General features: G+C 43.6%; 1 protein-coding gene across 8 annotated transcripts in view; it reads right to left on the bottom strand.

Annotated features, from left to right (window-relative positions):
- Window positions 1-21,727, bottom strand: part of FSTL4 (follistatin like 4) — a 209,555-nt gene extending 187,828 nt beyond the window's left edge. For 4 of the 8 annotated variants that reach the window (XM_038149864.1, XM_038149863.1, XM_038149862.1 and 1 more), the window contains exons 1-3: window positions 21,610-21,727; window positions 17,119-17,254; window positions 6,510-6,543 (exon numbers count right to left, since the gene is read on the bottom strand). In XM_038149864.1, the coding sequence (XP_038005792.1) occupies window positions 6,510-6,543; window positions 17,119-17,247 (163 nt within the window). In that variant the 5' untranslated portion in view covers window positions 17,248-17,254; window positions 21,610-21,727. The other 4 variants (XM_038149858.1, XM_038149860.1, XM_038149859.1 and 1 more) reach the window with 4 other exon arrangements.
- Window positions 21,728-22,418: the final 691 nt, after the last annotated feature.

A 22,418-nucleotide genomic window follows, 5' to 3' on the forward strand; every position in this document is an offset into this window, starting at 1 on the left:
CTTTTTCAGCTGCCAAATCAGCACAGCTTGTTCTGATTTCAGATGGAAAAAGAGAGATGCCTTCAGGCATATCCAGCTTCAGCTTTCTGCACTGGGGATACTTATTTATCACGTACAGTGGTATGGAATACACATATATGTTATTTTCTATCTCCCTGTAAATCCTCACCAGGTCTCACAGATTTCTGGCTCATCTCCATGTTCTCTCTCTTCCCACACTGGGAACTGAAGCTGTCCACTTCCTAAGCTAGTCCACAATCTGCTTGATCCGACCTGCTGCCAGGAAACAGTTTCCTGATTTCCTGCCACTCAAGAAGTTTTCACTTCAGCTCCTTCACGTCCATCAATCTGCTGCTCTAGCAAAGCCACACTCTATTATATTTACTTACTAAACAGTCATGCCCATTCTGCCATGAAGGGAATTCATTCCTCCTCCTGCCCCACAGTACTTGACTACACAAACTGATGGATCCATTTACAGGAACCTTAACTCTGCCAAACCACTCTGCTTCCACCAGTCAGAGAGCTGGGCATGCAAGGGGTTTGCTGTGCTTATGGCAGAGCTGGGCTCAGCCACAGCTGCATTCACGTTTTCAGAAGCATTCCAGCTCTGTGAACAGTCATTTGTCAGCCTCAGGTGACCACCAGGACTAGCCCTGTTTGGTTCAGGGGCTGCTCAGAAACTCCCTGGCTAAGCTGCAATTCTCTGCCCCTCCTCCCAGACACATGTGCAATACAAACAGCAACAGTAAGACTGCCCAGGAGCATTCACATTCCTGTTTAATTTACCACTGTGCCCAGCGCTGGTTAATGTGTTGATTATTCGAGGTTCTTCCCCCTCCACATGGTTTTACTCCCTATTTAATTCCTGCCACTTAAGAGCACAAAATACACCAAGTTATAATTAAACACCACTGCTGATAGGTGTGTGGGAGCAAACAACTTTGCCCCTTCCCAACTAGGGCTAGGCTGTTCAAGTGGGATGAAGTACAAAAGAACCTGAGAAACTGTGGTTTCATAACCTTGGAAACACAGGCACTAAACACGAGATGAATATCTTGACCCAAACATCCTTCCCTGAGTAACAGATTTCAAAGCATATGTCATCAGTGAATGGCAAAGCCAGAGATAATAAAACTTTCTATGGAAATAAAGCAGCTGAGATGGGCAGAAACAAAAAATTTTGTTTGAAGTAAAGACTCAGTAATTGTTAAAACTAGTATAACAAACATGGAAAATATTCCAACTTGTAATTCAACAAAACAGGGATTTCTAATGTAAAAGCTGTCCTTCAGACTTTGGAAGAATGTCCTGAAATTCAGCCAGCATGTTTCTGAACACCCAGCTGTGTACAGAGCATATACATACAAATATTTACTTTCATATCATCTGCATGTAACTGGGATAGCCAGACAACCAAGATCCTGGGGGTACAGTTTCTTCTGAAGAGCAACATAAGCACAGCTACTGAGTTTTGGTGGGTTTTGACTAAGTAGTAAGAAAAAAAAAAAAAAAAAAAAAACACAGATTTTTTTGCATTCCAGTAATAGGAAAAAAACAACATAATGTGAAATTAATAGGTGATTTACTACAAAATTAATTACAGCTGACCACTTTGTGCTCCTGAAGGATTTCAGGAGAGCAACTTATCATTCCTGCCAATTTTGGAGTGCCTGTCAACTTCCATGGAGAGGCAAACATTTGAAGTGGGTGAAAAGAAAGAGTGAGGTAAACAGAATTTCTGAAGGGCATTACTGTTTCATAACCATGAGTCAGTTCTTCATGTAGGACATAAAAATTGATGTCAAGTGGAGAATAATGAAATATTTCTTAAGCTGCTGGCTGGATCCTCTACCACTGCTAATTGATGCAGAGATTTTTCAATAAAACTCTAGCAACTTCATACAGCTCAGGGTGTACTACATTCTATTGCTCCACATTGTGATTAGGAATCACAGTGTGACAATGAGGATTGTGCATCTGTAATAAATATATACAAATAGGACATCCACAACACAGAGCTTGTGAAAACTTCAGACAAGTGTCAATTCAAAGAAGTTTTAATTCAAACCAGATATTTAAAGTTTGTATCTTTATGGCAGTGTGATGTCATCTGTCTGAATAAATCTAGAGTTGCATCTCATTTAATAAGATTATATGGTCAGAGCAGAAGCAATTTGCTTGAACATTTCTTGGCTGAATGGTTTCAAAAGCATCTTTTGACACTAATTTGTTGAACAGATGATTGTGAACAACATAAAAACAAATTAAAACTTTTAAGTGCTTGGGTTAGATTCTCAGCTAGTAAAAAGCAAAGGTGGTTCATTAATTCAGCAGAGCTTTACTTATTTCTATCTACTGAAGACCTGGCTCTTTATGCTTAATGTGACTATACATATGCTTGGGCACAGTCCTACTCAGCAGACAATTTGTTCTAGTACTCAGCATCCTTCAGCCCCACAGTGCCAACTGAAATGGGAACATTTGTCAGCTCCAGAAGTTGCAGAATTAGTTCCTGTGTCCTTGCCATTAAAATAATTGGGGAAACCACTGGAGGCTCTGTTCTGCCAGACATGGGGAATGAGACACAAATGTATGTGGCTTTTACATATATAAGTTGCATGGTGTAATTTACAGCAGCAGGTAAGTGTTAGGCGTTCATGTACACACATTACACAGGGAAAAGTCACCATTCTTTAAAACTAAACCCTGCCACTGTCCAGCCTAATGTCTGCAGGTGCTCTCTACTTGGTCCCGTTACTTCCAATCTAACACACACCCTTCAGTCTCCCAGTTTCCTGCACAGGGACTTCTCCTCAGACTATGTAGATTTTAGGAAGAAATTCTCCCCTGTGAGGGTGGTGAGACGGTGGCACAGGTTGTCCAGAGAAGCTGTGGCTGCCCCATCCCTGGAAGTGTTCAAGGCCAGGCTGGATGGGGCTTGGAGCAGCCTGGGATAGCGGAAGGTGTCCCTGCCCATGGCAGAGGGTGGAATGAGACAGGCTTTGAGGTTCCTTCCAACCCCAACCATTCTGACACTTCATCCTTCTCACAAAATGCCTGCTGTGTCCACATGATCTGCACAAACTGCTGCTTTTCCCAGCTCCCTACTCCTGTTTTGCGCTTCCCCATCTGCTCTCCTGCAGTATTACACTGCCCTGGACAGCAACAAGGAGTGTGCAGGTTATTCCCCTTTTGGCTCCCTTCCCCTTTCCTCTGCTCTAAGGGCAGGGAACATTATGAAAAAAATAACATGAAAATGAGAAAAAGGATGCAGTTAGTGAAAAAAGATCTGCCTGCCCAAATTTGCCCAGTGATTTTAGTTCAACAGAGCAATACAGAAGGATGGTATTCAAATCCTGTGCTTGTCTGTCATATGCTGGGGTTTCTTGGGCTTGTGTTTAGAGGTTTTTTTGGCTGGCTGGGAGTTTGTTTTCAAAGCTCAACACCAAACCTGGCACTCCACCCCAGATTCTGTTTACCATTGCATGGGCATAATATGGATGATAATATAATACAATATGACCCACCACAGTGGGTCAAATATGCAATCAACTCAGAAGCAAAATTCAAGTTAATTTAGAAAAATATTCCTGCATCTTCTAATCAAACCTCAGATTGAGGGTTTTTTTTATTAAAACATTATTTTTATTCAAAAAGGGTAATATTTGCACACCAGTTAGGCATCCCAGGAACAAAACAGTTCTGCAGCCATTTCCATTTCAATTGAGAAGAAAATCAGTCTCCAAACATCACTGAGAGGCGGCTGCCAGCTGCAGTCAGGGAAGCATCTCTCCTCCATACCACAGCAATTAAAAGATCATGTAATTACTGCTGATCTCATGCCATGGAAGTCAAAGGAAAACCATTCATTGACTGTAATGGGCTCTGGAGCAGGTTCAAAATTTCTCCAGCATATGTAATCCTGACACTTTGGAAACCAAAACCTCACACTTTAACTACGCTCATCCACGACTAAAGAAGAAAAAAGTGTTTTCATGCTCGACAGCAATCAAGGCTTTGTTCCCTTTGAAAGAAAAATGTCTGCTTTAAACCTAAAGGATTCAAACCTTTCGTCCCAAAATGAAGAAAAACTCTGCAAAGTCTAAACCAGGATTGCCCCTCCTTTCACCAAAAGCTCTTTTTTTAATCATCTTGGATCATCCATAAGCCTGGGATAATAAAAGCAGATACAGAGTAAGTCTGCTGAGCCCTCACATTTGTGGGTGTTTCTATGAGATTTTTTAGTTTTTCAGCTTTTTAAGAGAAAGCCAAAATTTCTACCAAGGGAACAGAACAAGGATAAACCCCCAACTCCCAATCTCTTCCAATCATCTCATTTCCTCAGGTAAAAACCATTATCTGCAAAAATTACCATTTTTAGGGGGGAAAAAGGCCTCATCAAAATCACCTCATACCATATCACAAGATTTAGAAGAAATCCTTTTGTGTACATAATAAACATTCTGACCCTCCTGCTATTTCTTTCCTGACACCAAATGATATCTGCTCTGTGCACATTTTAATACTGAACTGGTTTCTGAAGGAGCCTTTTGCTGAATTATTTTATAGGCACTATTGAGGAATAACTCCAGAGAGGAGGATGCTTAAACATTGCTGAAAATCCCCAGGTAGCTCTGCAAATCCACAGGCTTTTGTTATCAAGAGGTATTTACCATGTTAGCATTTTCTTGACTTCTGAGGAGTTTGCAGTTCTTCAGACAGACTTGATAATCCACATATTGCCTTGCTGGGCATAAGCCAAATTTATCTATAAATCTTAACTCCCTCAGTTGCCATCCCCTTTACTCCAGCCATGGATCTAAGAAGCTTCTAACAGAAGTCCATTACATTGAATTCACTTCTGAAAAAAAATTCTGGTTTTGCCCCTCAAAATAAAAGTTAAGTCTTATCCATCCTCTGAAAGCAATGAGAAATCAGCCTCACTTAGCCTGCAAATTTGGTGTCTTGAGGCACTGATCTCCAAATTCAGTTATTGCTCTGCAGTAACATTCTCCAAGCCCATGATCTGTAAACTCAATCCTGATTTCAAGAATTGCTATCTTTAGGCTCTCATATGTGTTGGCTACTTTCATTGTGAAGAAAGTTCTGGAAGCAGAACTCCTATCTGAGAAAGGACTAGAGGTACATCCACAAGAGTGGATCCAGTCTCTGTGCCCATCATGAACTGCACCACAAGCCATAGCCAGGGCATGACTGAACTGTGTCCACACCCACAACAAGAAGAGGCTTTTCTGCATCCCAAAGCAGCCTTGACCCACCCAAGAGCCCTCTTCAGTCTGAGACTGAGGGAAGTACACTAGAACTGGATTTCTTCATCTAAACCAAACAGATTTCACCTTTAGCAAGAGCTGTATTTTTAATTAACTCAAGCCTCTCTGCTGCCTCAGCCTCACAGAAGAAAAAAAAAAAAAAAAAGAAAAAACACAACCACACAAAAAAACCCCCAAAAACCAAACCAAAACAACAACAACAAAAAAAAAAAAAAAAAAACACAAAAAAAACCTAACAAAACAAAAACAAACAAAAAAAGGAGATTATTTGCCCAAATGACAAGTTACCCTTGGACCTGATCTTCTTTGCTTATGCAGTAAAACCTTGGTAGTTACAACCTCTTCCCAATATACAGGGTGCCTGAAACAATTCAAGAAGCTGCTGGAAGGGAACAGGGAATGCATAAATCCATTGAACAGGGGAGTGCCACCTGCTTCACATTCTACCAAGACAGATGAGGAAAGCAACTGTCTGATCCAGAAAACATCTGCTGAACAAAATCAAAATTAATGATAACCAGAATGAGCTCTCTGATGGCCAATTCTCCCCAGCTGCCAGGAGCCACTCCTGGCAGAAGGCAATCGTTTCTGAGGCAGCAGAGTCGCCAGGAGCAGGAGCTGAGCTCAGGTGCACCTTGGGGTGGAGCTGTGCTGTGCAGGGGCATGGAAAGCCTCATCTGCACCTTTTTCTCCCTGAAATTCTCCAGGTTTTTATCACAGGATGTTTTGGGATGGAAAAGACCTTTAAAATCATCCAGTTCCAACCCCCTGCCATGCCTTCCACTAGACCAGGGTGCTCCAACCCCCCTCCAACCTGGGCTTGAACACTTCCAGGGATGGGGCAGCCACAGCTGCTCTGGGCAACTTGTGCCAGGACCTCCCCACCCTTACAGGGAAGAATTACCTCCTAATATCTAATCTAAATGATCTTCCTTCAGATTAAAGCCATTTAGATGCCCTGCCAGCACCCAAACCTTGACATGCACACCCAACACCATAATGAAATTCTGTGCTAAAAGAGCAGGTTTTCATTGGAAAAAAATATTCTATAATTTGAAACACTATGAACTGTCAGACAAGCACCAGGCACAGGCCATTGGAAAACCCACAGCAGCACAACCTTTCAAGTGTGTGAACTCCTGCTTGTTTTAAAAAGTTACTGCAAGAATACTCAACACCAACACACACACACTGAAAGAAAACTGGTTTTCCTACCTTTTCTTCTTGTAACTTCAAACGTTCTGGAGTCCTACAAGGAAAAAGAGAATTTTTTGTGGTGTTTTTTATTAAATGCAAGAATTGTTCAAAGGCAGGATGAACAACCCCCCCTCTAAAAACATGAATTACTGACCCAGGGAAGCATCTATGGAGCTCAATACAATAACAGAGGAGCAATTACATGCACACATTTCAGTTTGTCCACAGATATTTAATGGATAAATATAACACCTAAAATGACTCATCACTGTATGATAAATTACACTGTAAAGCACAACATTTGTCTTGAAAATTGATTTTTTCCCCTCTATTTATGTTAAAAGGGAGCAGTTAGGAGAGTTATTATTACTACACCAAAGATTTGGGGTTGAGGAAGGAGTAGCCATTACAGATATTTTTAGCAGAGACTTCTTCAAATATCTGAATAATTTCAAAGCCACTGGACTATTCATGCTGAAAGTTGAGCACTCATTTCAATCCATGCACACCTAAATAATATTTTTGTATATCATTTTTTTTGCATAATTTTTTTTGCAAATCCTCACAACCATCTCTAATATAGAAACTTGTTTTAAAACAACACTGTTTCTGAAGGTATTGCATTCCCAGGCAACACTATCTGCTTTATACTAATGGCGAGACTTCAGAGGAATAAATATTTAATTCCTCACTGTAACACTATTTATGGGTTAATTACAAATACATCCAAATTTCCATCGTTCGAGTTATTTCTTGCAGCCAGTATCAGAAGTAGTGGAATTGTGAAGACCATCTGGAGTGCCCCTGCTGTGGAGACAGGCTGAGAGGGATGGGGTTGTTCAGCCTGGAGAGAAGGCTCTGGGCACCACATGCTGCCGTGCTGTAGGTCCCCACTGACTGCCACAGAAATGCCTCTTTCTGCCTCCTGCCCCCTTCCAGAACCTTCTGGAATGTCCCAGGGCAGGACAGAGCCACAGCTGAGGTCTCCTCCAGCCCAGGGGCCACCTCACATCACCCATGTCCTGCCCAAACACAGTGACAGTTTATACTGTCCATTGCCACCACTCACGCAGGCAGGAGATGCTGCTTCTCCTTCCTTCACACGACCAAAGCTGCCTTCCCTTCCTCAAAACAAAGCTTCCACCACATCAGAGAAGGATCAGAATACCAGAAATGGTCTCCTTGGCACCCTTCAAGTCAGCTGAAGGGGATAATAAAAAAAAAAAGGTATTTGCTTATAAAAATACTGTCATTATTCCCTGTAGGATACCACCTCAGTGATCTTGAGCAATATATAAAATGGCATTCAGGATTAATACAGACTTCAAAGCATTTATCCTCTTTATGTAGCAGAGCTCTGAGCTGTGCAGGCAGTTATACTCCAGGGACCTCTCTGAGCTTTTCAAAATATTAGTTTGAGAGGTGGGGCATGGGATAAAAAAACTCAGCTACAGCTGCTATCATTAGGCCTGTGTACATGCAATATATGCAAAAGAGAAGAATACTTTCAAAGTTCCCCAGAGTCCCTCACACTAACAAGCTGTTTGAATTCTCTGCAGTTCAGAAGCTCAGAAATACTAAAACTAATTACAACTATTATATTGATCAAAAGGAAATAGACTATCAAAGCTCCATTAAACAAATATCCAAGTCTCATCTGACTTTTATAAAATGCCCTTTTGTTATTTCTATGTCTGCACAGACATCATGAAAGACAAACGATGGTCTTCAAAGTTTCCCTTCTTTTATTCTGTTCCCCTTATAATTGTAAGCTCTGATGAATATAAACTATCAAAAAAGAACCAGATGCAGGGTTCAGAAGAAAAGCTTGTTAGAACTGCAATAGGAGAACACGAGGTCAGGCTGCAAGCCATCACTTCTTGCTCCTGGGAAAACAGCAGCACTTGGTGTGTCCCCCAAAACATCCCTTCCCCAGAGAAACCTTCAATGACACTGAGAATGCTCAAGATTTCAGGAGGGTAGACAAAAAAAAAAGGGAAAAATGCCTGGCAGCCACAGCAGGGCTTAAAGTATAGTACAAATAGTATAAAAAGATAGCAGCTCCAGGTAGACTTCTCTTGAAGATGATACTGATCTCAATTAAAATAAAATCACATAGAGGTTTCAAAGATTTTAGTAGTGTTACCAGTAGAGAACCAAACTATTTTGATAAAAATGACACCAAAGTTCTTGAATGCATTGCCTGAGGAATACTTTTCTGCAGAAGCCATAAAGCAGATGGTTACAAATGAGACTTATTTCATGGGCACCATTTAATGACTGCAAATTCCTTTAACTAAAAATCTAATTTTATCAGAGCATAAATCATCTGCTTTGAAGGGAAAAAACTGTTTTGGATTTTCCATTCCTTCTAAAAAGCTTCTTCATGTACCGCTTTAAATAGCATTTCATTAGTGCAATACAACAGTTTTACTTGTCAAGGTTCACTTTTAGCACCTATTTCCTGCTTTTTAATGTTAGGCAATTGAGTACAGAATGAAAGGTCCTTCTGTTCTGTGCCTGAAGTGCCTAATCACTATGTGGAAATCAATGCAGTATGTTTGCTTCAGGACTGCCTTTCATCAGACATGTAGCTAAAGAAAAACTGCATCTCTAACAGGCCAAGCAACCCAGAGTCATCAAGTTTCTATTTCTACCTGGAATAGGAGGGGCGAAAATCAAAATCAAATAGAGTTCAGTAGGTGCTGTCACACTGCTTCACTCCCCTGTAGCTGCAGTGTGTTGTACCAGTGCCATTTGCCATTCTTTGTTGTACCAATACCATGCTGAACCTGGTGCCATTTAACAACAGGTTTGCACAATGCCCTTTTCTGCTCTTACAAAAGGAATGCCAAGGCATAAGAGCTAGTTTATGTTGTATCTCCTGACTAATGATGAGTCATGGGTCCATGGATAAGCAGAGCGCTAGTGATAAATCAGATTTCATTCATAACAAACACAGAGCATTGGGAACTTCATTGTGCAGAGTTAAAACACAACAACACAGAGGGAATACACAACATAAAACAGTGCTTGGCAGCCAGAGTGCCACAAACAGGTTTTCCTGTGGTCAATAGCAATGGATGCAAGCAGCAAAAGCACTTTGGGGTTGTTTTGCGTAGAATCACAGAATGGCTTGGGTTGGCAGGATCAATAAAGCTCATCTTGTTCCAAACCCCCTGCCACAGGCAGGAACACCTTCCACTAGGTCTGCTCAATCTGGCCTTGAACACTTTCTGGGATGAATTCAGTATTAAGAGATTTTCACATGGCTGTGTGTTTCCCATCCCTGTTTGTTACTGGCCTCTGATCCCAGCAGGGAATGATGCTGAGCATGGATCACCAAGGCAGATACCAAAGAGAATCATACTGCCTCAAGCACAATAATCCATCAAATAACCTTGCAATGGTTTCAGTCTCTTGCCCTTTAATACTGATTTAGATTTAGTAAAAAATGCACTCCTTCTTATAATCAAAATTTAATATAGGGGACTTGGGGAAGAAAGCCCCTAAAACTTACCAAAAAAAAAAAAACAACCAAAAAACCCAAAAAACCACAACCACCAGCAAATAACAATAAAACAATTCATACAGCAGAAGAAGAGATGCAGAAGAACAGGTAACACTCCAGTTTCACAAGTTCCCTGCAGGAACTGGCCTTACCAGACCCTTTGTGGGAGACAAGGCAGTGCAAGCAGATAAATCAAACCCAGTCCCTGCAGCTGGGCTCATGCTGGGTCTTGCAATAAATCAGATGTTACCTCTGCACACTCCAGGTCTCCAGGGACCTGCTCTCAGGATCAGCCTAACTGCTGCACAATTTCTAAATATACAGTCCTAACTCATTGAGCAAATTAATAAAGAAGTGGCTGATCCTGTTAATAGATTACCATGCCATGGATTTTCTTCCTCCCTTCAGAGCCTTCTCCTCCTTATCTCCAGTGAGGGGTCATGCAAAGAAGACAGCTTTAGATCAGATATTAGGAATAAATTCCTCCTTGTGAGGGTGGTGAGGCCCTGGCACAGGCTGCCCAGAGAAGCTGTGGCTGCCCCATCCCTGGAAGTGTCCAAGGCCAGGCTGGATGGGGCTTGGAGCAGCCTGGGATAGTGGAATGCATCCCTGCTATGGCAGGGGGGTAGAATTAGACAAGTTTTGACCCAAGCCATTCAATGAAATGACACTCAGGACAGGGCTGCTGGGACACTCTGCATGGGGACTGGAGTATCAGCACAGTATTAGACTAATACACAGATACACAGCTTAGTTTAACAATCAGGATATTCGGATTTTCTCCCTTTTTTTTTTTTTTTTGATCAGGCATGAGGAAAAAACAGATCATGTGCTACTATTTGGAGAAAGCTTGCTATCAATACAGACACTGACAATTTAGATTTGTCTGGTATGAACACAGAGGAACTCTGATGTCTCACATCACACAGCATCATCTGCTCATCCATACGGTAGCTAATTGAGATAATTACTGCATCTCTGATTTTACTCACTATTAGTTCTGGATTCCAGATGAGAAACCCAGGTATAGCTCCATAAATTTCCACATTGTGATGGGGAAGCTCATGGGACAGCTGTTTTGGAAATCCCAAATTTGTGGATATATTCTTTCTAATCTAAAAACTTAGAATTCCCCTGCTTGGTGGTCAAAAGTATTTTGTTTCAAAGGGAGAATATGCTACATTTGGAAAAAAAAATTGCTCAACATTTAGTCTTTTAAGGCTGAATGGCTTCTGAGCAGAATATCAAAGTTTAACCCTCTGTCACATCATAACCAAGTTAAGATTGCCTTGATTCCTTTTATTTTTGCAACATGATTTACTCCGGTCTTATTCTCTTCTTCAGCATCATACCAGCATTTCCCAATCTCAGTATGATTTTTCACAGTTGCTCAACTGTGACATGAGAAAAACTTCCTGAAATTTGATTCCTGCAGTCAGTGAGTGCCTCAGCACAGAACCAGGCACCACAAGCCCACATCACTCTGCTCCCAGAGGCAGCATCCAAGAGCCCAAAATCCAAGGTCATTAACATCCAAGGCATCACCAACTGCTCCATGCAGCAGCAGGGGCCTGTTCTCTTGGCTGGAAGGTGACAGTCCCCAGGAAAATGGGCAGTGCAGGACCACCATGAGCTATCACACACTGCATCCTACCAGAAGTTTAAAAACACATAAAGGAAGCAGGATTTCTGTTCTGTAAGGGACAGCAAACAAGTGGGTTTCATCTTCCAATTGTGCTTTAGATGCATCTTGACAATCCCTGACACTCACTATTGAGCCATAGCCACTCGTGTAAAACAAAATTCTTCTAATTTTCTGCTGTCATTCAAGTGTACCGTACCTGCCTTGTTCCAAATTTCACATTTTCTAGTACTGCAAGTACAAGAGCATCTTGTGAGATACAACATTTATTAAGCCCTGTGAGTACACAGAAGAAAGTGGAGAGGGAGGTTGGGGCTGCAGAGGAAGGACCTCAACATGCCTAATATAAATATTATCAAAACATTCCACAGCACCTTGAGCTGCAGATGCTCTGGTAACCAGCAGCCAGAGCAAAAGCTTCTCATCTCCACAGGGATAAGATACCTGTTAAGATTTAGGATGCCCTACAAAAAAGCAATTACTGCTTGTTAGAGATACCACATAAATGCAAGTAGCAAGGAGTGAATTACCACAACATACCAAAGTGATAGAAAAATAAACTTAAGTCTTGTCTCCCTGTACTTTCATTAATGCTTGAAGCAGCAGCAGGCTGAAGCACAGTACAGATTTAAATTCAAATCTGATTCTTTTCTTTCTTTCTCCAAACTGAAAAGCAGGAAGAACACTGAAATGGTAGACAATACATTGCTATTATTAACAGTTAAAATAAATACCAAGATATTAGATCTTCAGCTGTATATAAAACTTAGACACTGTGCCTGTTTTATTCCAAGCTCATCCTCTGAAATTGTGACTGTATTTGAATAAGAAGCAAAAATCTCTTATCAAAAAAAAAGCCTTTGCAATTTTTTACTTTGCTTCACAAAAAAATCCCATCCTAGTCTGTCAGATTAGGAAACATGACTTTGCTGGGGGAAGGAGCCCAAAATCATCCCTATGAATCCCTTGCTGCCCAGAATAACCCACTGTCATCTTCAGATGCAGGAGTATGTGATGCAACATTTAAGAATCTGAATAGAACTAGAAATTTCAGCAATAATTGATACTCTTAAGACAAGGACAGTTGAGGCTTGTGAGGGGACTCCAGGGAAATGCTTTATTCTGGGCATGAGGGCCCTGAAGGGCTGGTCAGATCCAGCTGTTTGCCATACATTTATATTTGGAGATTTTGAGCAGTTCAGGTGCCATAGAACCACAGAATGGTTTGAATTCAGAGGGACCTTAAAGATCATTCAATTCCAACCCCCTGCCAGGGGCAGGAACACCTTCCACTAGACCAGGTTGCACAGAGACCCATCCAACCTGGCCTTGAACACTTCCAGGGATGGGAATCTCTGTTCTCATTCAAGTAATAATTAATGAACAAAACCAATGGATAGCAAACAGAGCCAATACCTGCCAAATGCCAGCAAGAAGAAAGTTGTGGTGCCTTGAAAAATGAGCACATGGAGCATCACCTGTGAGCTCTGAGCAGAGGAGCTTCCCCAGGGACACAGCTCTTCTCCCCACAGGAGCGTGGGGGGCTGCGCACGGGTTCCTGAGACTTCTTAAGTAGGAGGATGGGTGGCAAAAATAGCACGGCATGAAAGGCAAATTAAAGCAATTAAGTATTTCTAGAAACCACAGAGCAGTTACGGTTCTGCAGCCCTGATCAGACCACAGAATGCCTGCCAGCCTTTACTGTCACTGCTCAGAAGCTTGGTGACATCCAAATACTTAAAAATGCAGCACAAAACAACTCTCCGTGTACCACAACACAGAATTATTCTCCACTTTCACACTGTCAAGCTAGGACAATATTATTCAAGCTACCCACCAGCAGTGCCCCAGAAAATATAACACAGAATTTAAATTTCCAAAATGCAGCTCTGTGATGATGTGTTAGAGGAGCTCTGCTCCTGGAAAGGCTGATGAAGACCCGCAGCATTGCCCTGCTAATTTTAGGTTCAAAAAGGAGATGCAAGGTCTGCCCCAAGAACCATGGCAAAACCAGCCTGGCTTCAGCACACACAGGAAATCAGCCTCTCATAGAAAAAGCAGGGAATGGGAGAAGCTGGCTTTTAAATTTCAGCTGCTTTGCAAAATACCCCAGGAGGCTAAAAAAATCAGCCTGAGCTACTAGTGTGGATTACCTAGTAGAGACTGAGCAGACTAGCACGGCTGGCTTTCCATCAGAACCTCCTAGCCAAGTTCTCCTCCAAACCCAAACTCCAGGGTTATTTCAGATCCAGATTGTTTGTCTCTTTTCTGCTCATACTGGAGGCTCTCTTCACTACCACTGGCAACAACTCAGAAAGCTACAGTTTTTGAGAATTCCTTTCTAGAAGGAAGAGGTGACCCCAGATCACAGCACCTGGTGTGTCATGAACCACCCAAAGCCCTTCTGAGCCAGCACAGAGCTGCCCATGAATTGTAGTCCCCTCTAGAACATCCAACTTGAACATGCAATCAGACTTGCTGAAGGCAGAGGCAAAAACTTGTCTGGAAGCAGCACTCCAGAGCAGTGAGCTCTACATATCTGATATTTCAGCATGTATTCCTCTGAATAGGATTTAATCTCATTATTAAACCGTATTCAGGGTCCAACCTTGAGAAGTTTCACCCAAGTCCACATGCAATGCCCAGAAGCCTCAAGAGCTTTCCAGCAACCCCTGGAACCAGCCTATGAGACATTTCACACAACACAGCAGTAGTCTCCAAAATTAATACAAACCAGGAATGCTGCAGCTTTCCAGTCAAACACTAATGCTGTATTTTTTAAAATTAGGTTTTCTATTTTAGCCCTTTCATTGAAACTGGAATTTCATACTACATATACATAATATTTATTAACTATTCTAATAATATTTATTAACTATTATTAATTATTATTAGCTATTCTAATCAGGACTAAAAATATTCCAGAAAAGAAACCTCTTCTCAGGAACACCCCATAAACTTAAGGGGCAAAAGGCTGCATATCAAGAAAAACACACACCATTGTTGTATTAGAGGGCTGGTTTCTGATCAGAAAGCCTTGTAGTCTTATTTTCTTTAATAAATTCAAAGCACAGCTGCAATAATTCTACCACATACCATGAAAAAATTGATTTAGCCATCTGAACATAAATTAAGCAATGTTTTTGATTCAGTAAACTTGTTCCTATGTAGATCAGAACAAGTATTAGTGAAGGTCAGTGACCCATACCCACGTATTTGCTTTGATGAGGTTCACAGGAATTTTCCATCAGAGCAGACTTCAAAATTATTTGACCTGTAAATTAACATTTTACTCATTTTAAAGCAGTTTTAGTGACTTGCTAGGAGCATTTCTAGTTGTGATTCAAGATTTTTAAATGCATGTTAATGGATCTATGTATTAATCAAACCATAAAATTTGGAACCTAACAAACTTCTCACGGATAAGGAGCTCCAAATTGAACAAAGCCCTATAATGCTAGAAAAGGATTTCAGGTGACTTGTATTATTAGAACGGTATTATGGATAAACTGTTTTCTGCAAGAGAAAGTAACTGCTCTTTATGCTCAAAAGTTGATTATCTCAGTTTCACTGACCTACCTGAAAGTTATGCTCAGAGCTTTCAGAATAATTTTGGTGTTTGGTGCCACACTGTATAAACACTATTTCTCATGGAAACAAGTTTTCTGCACAGAAACTTTTTTAAAAAACCTGATTTATAACTTACATTTCTTTACTCTATTTGAACTGCATTCTTTGTACATTCATGATTTTAATATTCACACTTGTTAAATTCTGTTCAAACCTGAGCAAATACATTTTTAGCTGAGATCCTTCCACCTCAAGCAAGATCAAGTAATTGGTACAATAACATTATGGTCTTTAGAGAAAGATCAAATGAATTAATGTCTTTCAAGTAATGTAATAATTCTATGATTTATGTTAAAGTAAATTGAGTAACGAATTTAATTCCTCAGAGCAACTTTCTTAAAAAAAATCAAAACTAATGTGCATTAGTAAAGAATGAGACTTTTTTAACTGCACCAGCAAATATTTAATGATTGTTAATAAAAAAGCAAAATTGATCAGAGATTCTGCAAGAACAAGTTTAACAAAGTGCCAGTGTACTACCTGAGCCTACACATCAGCAAAATAACACTGGAGGTGTGGAAGGGAGCTGTCGTTCACTTTTACAGAACAGAGGCTGGATACCTCAAGGACAAAATACACCTGAAACAGACCTCACAGCTGTAGAACATCCAACACCATTGAAATTACTTTTGAGCCCTGCTAAGCAGCAAAAAGCACTTTTTTAATTGGCTTAAACTATAATGCAGATAACTGGGTATTTGTAGACGAGATGTGACTGGGAGAAATGGGATCCTCCAACTACAACTAAATCCCAAGGCTTAAACAGATCCAATTGCAACATGAATCCATCAAGGGCTTATCATTAGCCTGGCACTGACTGATGTGTCTGCCAGCACATAAGTGTTCAAGGCAATGGCAGCTAAAAAATAGCCAAGTGTCCTTTTCCTGTCCTTCTGCACCATCTCTCACTTTCAGGCATTTGAGCAACCATTTAGGGAACACAGAGGAACTAATTAAATAGCTAAAATTGTTGCAGCATTCATTCATCATTTACAGCTCAACAAAGTCACAGTTCTAGATTTTTGTGGCTTTATTCACACATCTCAGCCTGAGACTTGTGAAAATCTGAGTGAACATGTGTGCCACAAGCAGTGCTGAGCTCTGGCTCAGAAATCCAGCATCCTGGTACAGCTGCTTTGAGACTACTGGGACAGGGACTGCTCCATCCACACCCCTGTGGCAGCAGCCAACACTGTCACCTTCAGCACTGGAAGCAGGCTCAGCTGCTTCTGCACTCCCTGAGCCCAGGACTGAGCACTGAGGAGGCACTGCTGTCCTGCCCCAGCCCCAGTGCCCCAGCAAGATGGGCACTGGGGTGGAAGGAGATCACAGCTCGCTACAGTCACTGTTCCCTGCTCCCTTTTCAATTCCTCTGTGCTTCAGAAAGGTGTCACATCAGTAAGTCTGGAGGGAAACACTTTGGGCAGTAATTTTGCTGATTCTCTCAGAACCACCTATGGCTCAGCTTTCCTTCAGAAGAGCTTTTTTTAGCTTTCACCTAAATGTCCACTGACCCAAGTGAAGAGCCAGGACAGTTTGCTTGTTAAATTTAGCTTCACTGATGTCAGCAGCCCCAGGACACAACACACTGTAAAGTCTTTGGGGCAAAGACAGCATCTCCACAAGAGCCACATGCACAATTTCAATTCCAGATGATGTCAATATACCCAATAAGCACAAGACTTTGTTTCACTGTTTTTCACTGACCTCCTCAGGAGGTGTTTAATACAAATACACACAGATAAGCCCACACTTGTTTTCTGTTTGCAATATGGAGAGCCTGCCCACAACCCAAGAACAGAAACCCAAGAGCTGTAGCTGCATCAGCAGCTGGTGTACAGTACCTCTTGATGCAATCTCCCCACATCCGAATACAGGCTCCTGCTCTGGTCCACATCCATCCATCCCCTTGTGACCAGTGGGAAAACCCCCAGCAGTACAAGAGAGCACCAAAAGCTCCTTGATGTCATCATTTCAAGTCTGTTAAAAAAAAATAAAGAACAGTTATAGAACATTCATCTTACAACAAAACCCAGCTCAGGTTTCGTAACACAGCAGCTTCAGCTGACAGTGTCCGTCCACACTCAGTGCCTACGGAGCTCTGCAGTCTCCAGTGTTCTGGCAATGAATTCCCATATTGAAGGAGTTTTACCCCAAAACTCTCTTCCTCATGACATGCTGTTCCCAGCCAGTTACCACAAAGCACCTGCAGAACCAGAGTCCTGGGATTTCTGTCACTACTGTGGCCAAAAGCAAACCACATCAAAACATGGTCTTGTGGTACTGCAGAAGCCAAAGGGTGAATTTTATCCCTTCTCCAGAGCCCCCAGCAGCACAGAATCACTCACAGTCAGGGACTCACACCTGCACACTCAGCAGATTTTCAGGGAAATGCCAGACACACACCTTTGCCGCTCTGACCACTGGAGGCTCCCAGCAATGTGACAGAAAATAATACCTTTATTCCTCTCTGACTCAGAGGGGGACACTGCCTGGAGCAGATACAGCCACTGCCAGCCCCCTTGGCTACAATCAGGTGTGTAGGGTGAGCCAGGGCTGACAGCAGACACCAGCACTCAGGGACAGTCATTCATCCTCCCAATGAGGATGCCTGCCCACATGGTCACCAAACACACCCAAATTTGAAAGACAAAACAAATCCTGTGCTGAAGAGGGCTGATGTGTTTCTCCAGCCATGACAGAGGTGAGTCCTACCTTGGTGTGATTTCTGCACTCAAATTCCTCTGTCCCAAGCAGAGACATTTCCAATCCCTCCCACACTCACTCCACTCAAGAGCAGCACCATTTCCCTGGCAAAAGCTCTCCACAGCCCCACATCATCTCTGGGGAGCTGGATGGATTCCCACTAAATCTGCATGCACTTTGAGCAGTGGTTCTTATATTGTGTGGTTTTTTAATGAATTTGGAAAGTACACCAACGCAGTTACTCAAAGTGGTGCCAGAAGGAATTCCTGTGTTTCACACACCACAATCCTGCGCTGCTGCCCTGGAAGCTCAACCAGGAGCTGTGCTTCCTCCATAACAATAACACAAGATTGTGTCATTACTTTCTACAATTAAAATACCAAAGGAATATTCAGGCCTGGAACCATTTCTGAGATGGCTGAGGAAGGCTAAAATGGACCCATTAATGAAGCACAATGACCCTTAATGAAGTGATGGCATTTCTACAGGCTGCTCCCTGGCTTGAGCCATACACATCAACAAGGAGGGCTACCTGCTAATGGCAAAATTCAGCCAAGCTGAATGAACTCACCATGACATACCTTGTCTTGACAAGACTCATTTTACAGTGTTTTCATGCCATGTATTTGCCACAGGGTATATCCAAGCCTGGGTGCATCACCCCTAATTTTGGAGCTGTGGCAATTTACACCAGCAGTAACAATCTTAGGTATTTTGTTTGCTCTAAGACACCCCATCATTAGATTGAGCACAGCATACAGCGCCCACAGAGCTCAGGCAGTGCCTTTTCTTGGCACTAATGTAAACACACTGAATGAAAAGCATTCAGGATGAAATCAAAATTTATTAGCCTTTCTAAATTCCAATTATGAACCTCAGATGTAATGTTACTGGGGCTACAAATAAATATTTAATAAACCAAAGTCACAACATCAGTAAGAGACAAGTATATTGTTACTTTATGAATTGCTCCTGCACAGCAACATTGTTTCTCACAGGGTTTTGTTGTTTGTTTTTTTTCCCTGTAATAGAGGCATTTTTGTGTGCTCGGTTGATTCCATCACAACAAATAACATAGCAGTTCTAGAGACCTCTGAATCATATCCTACTTGAAATTACAATCCTAGAGCAAAACAGGGAAATCACTAGTTTAACGCATATTTAGTAAACAACTGACAGAAAGCATGAAGATATTTGGATTAGCATCTGTAACACTGATGAAACTGAAAGGGCAGACTCTACCTGATAGAAACTCTGGTTGCTTTATAAATAGAATTTCTAGAACATCTTTAGTCAGTTTAGAAATTGCTTATTTTTATTGCATGCTGACAGCACACTAATTGCTCTCAGTCACAGTAAGAGGAGGACACATTAATACACGTTATATATCTTAATAGCCTCAATCAAGCAACAAATATGTACCATAAATATCAACTGAGAGCTTACTCTGGAGTCACACAGCATTTTCATGTCACTTGGCATCCTAAAGCAGAGCTCAGCACCGCCTTACCCTGAGCTAAAGGGAAAGCTCCTTGCAGAGCCCAGTCTGCAGCTACACCATACAATACAGCTATCACACTGCAGGTCCAAAGTTCCCCGAAGTCAACAGAAAAACTCAAATTGATTGAACAGATCCAGACCACCGCTGTAAGCTCAGGCAAGCTTTACTATCCATTTCCTTTCCTCGCTCGAGGGAGGGACAGATTTGCTAGATTTGAGCTTGTATGTAGATCACTCTCCAGAGAAATCAAAGCTTGCATATGGAAATGTCTGCATAAAATAAGAAGTTATACTCAAAAGAAAGAATAAATATTGGCCCTTGTGATAAAGAACATACTATGCAAAGCCATAAAGTTTACCTGAAGGTTGTGGTTTCCTCCTCTGAGCAAGAGCAGCCTTCCAGCTTTCCTTGCAGCTGGCACTGCTCTAGCAAGAATCACGCCACAAGTACAGCAGCACCAGGCTATGCACTGTCATCTGAAGCAGCTCAAACACGATGGCAACAGCTAAACACCCATCCCAAGGCCAGATGGGTCTGGGCAGGCACCAACACCCAGGGAGAGCCTCGAATTTACAGCAAATGTCTGCAATGTCTCCAGTAGAAGAACAGCAAGCAGATGCCAGTCAAAGACAAGCAGAGGTTTCAGGGTACAGGCTTGGGAGCTACTCAAGCAAAAAGGGTCACCTTGAAAAACAACAGGGACTAAGCATCTTGGCCATTTGAGTGGAGAACAGCACAAACTGTTTAAAGCATTTCTGTGATATGCAACAACCAGATCCTGCAGTGATCCCACAACTTTTTCCTCTGCAACACAAAAGCTTTATGAATTCAATTACGGTGACCACAATGAGATTAAAAAATCTGCCAAAAGCAGTTATTGGTTTTGTTTCAGGGCTACTTAAATTGCAGCTTATTTGAGAAATTACTGGTTTGCAATAGCTTTCAATAATTTCCAACAAGCTTCACATTAGAAAGAGGCTGAACTTAATTACCTGAAGTTCTGACTGTTGCTATAGCAAGAAGAAAGCATTTGGACATGACTATTACCTCTATTCAAACTGATGCTATTAAAACCAGATAAGAATCTGGTCCTTAGTTCCTGCCATCAACCTTTCCAATTGCTCCAGCCTTATCTAAACAGCGTTTCCATTGCTGGCAAAATAATTTCGACATCCATAATTTCTTGTTAAGTGCTACAGAACTAAGCTACAAAATTAAGTAGACAAGCCAATAGTTTTAGCAAGACATAATGAAATCGAATAATTATTTGGTCAGCTGTCCGCAGTTAAATACTTAAAGTTTGGGTACATTAAGAAATCATTGGAACCAGCTTTGATGTTTAAGTACAAACCAGACTTTTCATTTGAGCAAAAGCTACTTAAAAATATTTCATTTCATTAAATTTCACTTACTAAATTTGATCAGATTTCATTTCATTGAAATTCTCCAAGACACTTCAATGCTCCAGAATAAATCTGGGGAGCATCAATCCAACAAGGATGCAGGACTACCAAGAAACTCCCGAACCTCGCAGAGATTTCGCCTCAGTTTTCAAAGCCGGCCCCGCGACACGTTTCAGAACAGCTCTGCTCCGAGGTGACGGACGGAGCGGTGCCAGGGCATCCCCTCCCTGGGCAGCGTGGGGCCAGCACGGCGGCGGCCGGGCACGGCTCCCCGCGCTCGGGCCAGCCCGGGCCGCCACCGCCGGCGCCCGGCGCCACCCGGCGGCCAAGCGGGGAACGCCGCCCCACGCGCGACCGCGCCGCGACCCGCGCCCACCGACGGGGCCCCGCCGGGCGAGCACTGCGGCACCGCGCCCGGGGCGGCGGCCGCGTCCGCCCCATGGCACCCCACGGGCGGCACGTCCACGGTGCGAGACGCCAGGTACGGGGGAAGAGGTCCCCGCTCGCAGCCCGTCCCGCCCCGCTCCGCCGCCTCCGGCCCCGCGGCGGGCACACACCTGTTACCGCGCCCGGCCCGCGGGGTGAGCGCTCGGCGGGGCGCGGCGGCACCGAGAGAGCGCCCGGCGCGCCCGCGGAGCGGACAGCGCAGGGGAGCGGACGGGGATAGGGATGGGGACGGGGACGCGGGCGCAGCGGAACCCGCGGGGCGCTCCCGCCGCACTCACCTGGGGAGGAGCCGGGCGGCGGGGCAGCGCGGGGCGGGGCGGAGCGCGGCGGGGCCGGCGCGGGCAGTGCGCGGCGCGGGCCGGGCCGGCCCTATTTCTGCTCTCCGGGCCGGAGCCGCCTGACGTCAGCGCCGCATTTGCATATTCCGCCCAATCCCGGCACCTGTGCGGGCGGCGGGACCGCCCCGGGGCTGGGGGGCAGCGGGGACTCCCCCTCGGGCACCGCGGGGCGGGGGCACGGGCACCGGGTGGGAGCGTCCCGGGGCTGGGGGGCAGCGGGGCCGCCCCCTCGGGCACCGCGGGGTGGGGGCACGGGCACGGGCACCGGGCGGGAGCGTCCCGGGGCTGGGGGGGCAGCGCGGGGCCGTCGGGGGGTCAGGAGCGCCGGGGGATGCTCGTGGGGCCGGTGGTACCTCGGGGTGCGGCTGCTGAGCCGCCCCTGGTTCTGATCGCTCCCTGTAGCTCCGTGCTCGCAGAGCTGCTGGGGGGCCATGCGTTCCCGGGCTGCCCGGAGCTGGGCGACGCGGGACCGCTGGCCCCTCGCCATGTGGCCGTCAAACGGGAGAGACGTCGTGGGACACCGGATTGTCTGCGGTGGGACGCCGTGACTTGCCAGAGCAGGCGCTGCACGGCGTTGGGCTGTTCTGGAGGTGTTCCTTCTATTCCCACATAACCGTGTTTATAAAGAGAGGCAAACATTAAAATTCATTCACTCTCCTCTTCTTCATCTCATTTCCAAAAAAAAAAAAAAAAAAAAAAAACAACAAAAATCAATATAATAATTTCTTATCTAGCTTCTAACAAGGATG

The sequence above is a fragment of the Motacilla alba genome, chromosome 13 (assembly GCF_015832195.1).
Source record: "Motacilla alba alba isolate MOTALB_02 chromosome 13, Motacilla_alba_V1.0_pri, whole genome shotgun sequence".
In the NCBI taxonomy this organism is placed as follows: Eukaryota; Metazoa; Chordata; class Aves; order Passeriformes; family Motacillidae; genus Motacilla; species Motacilla alba.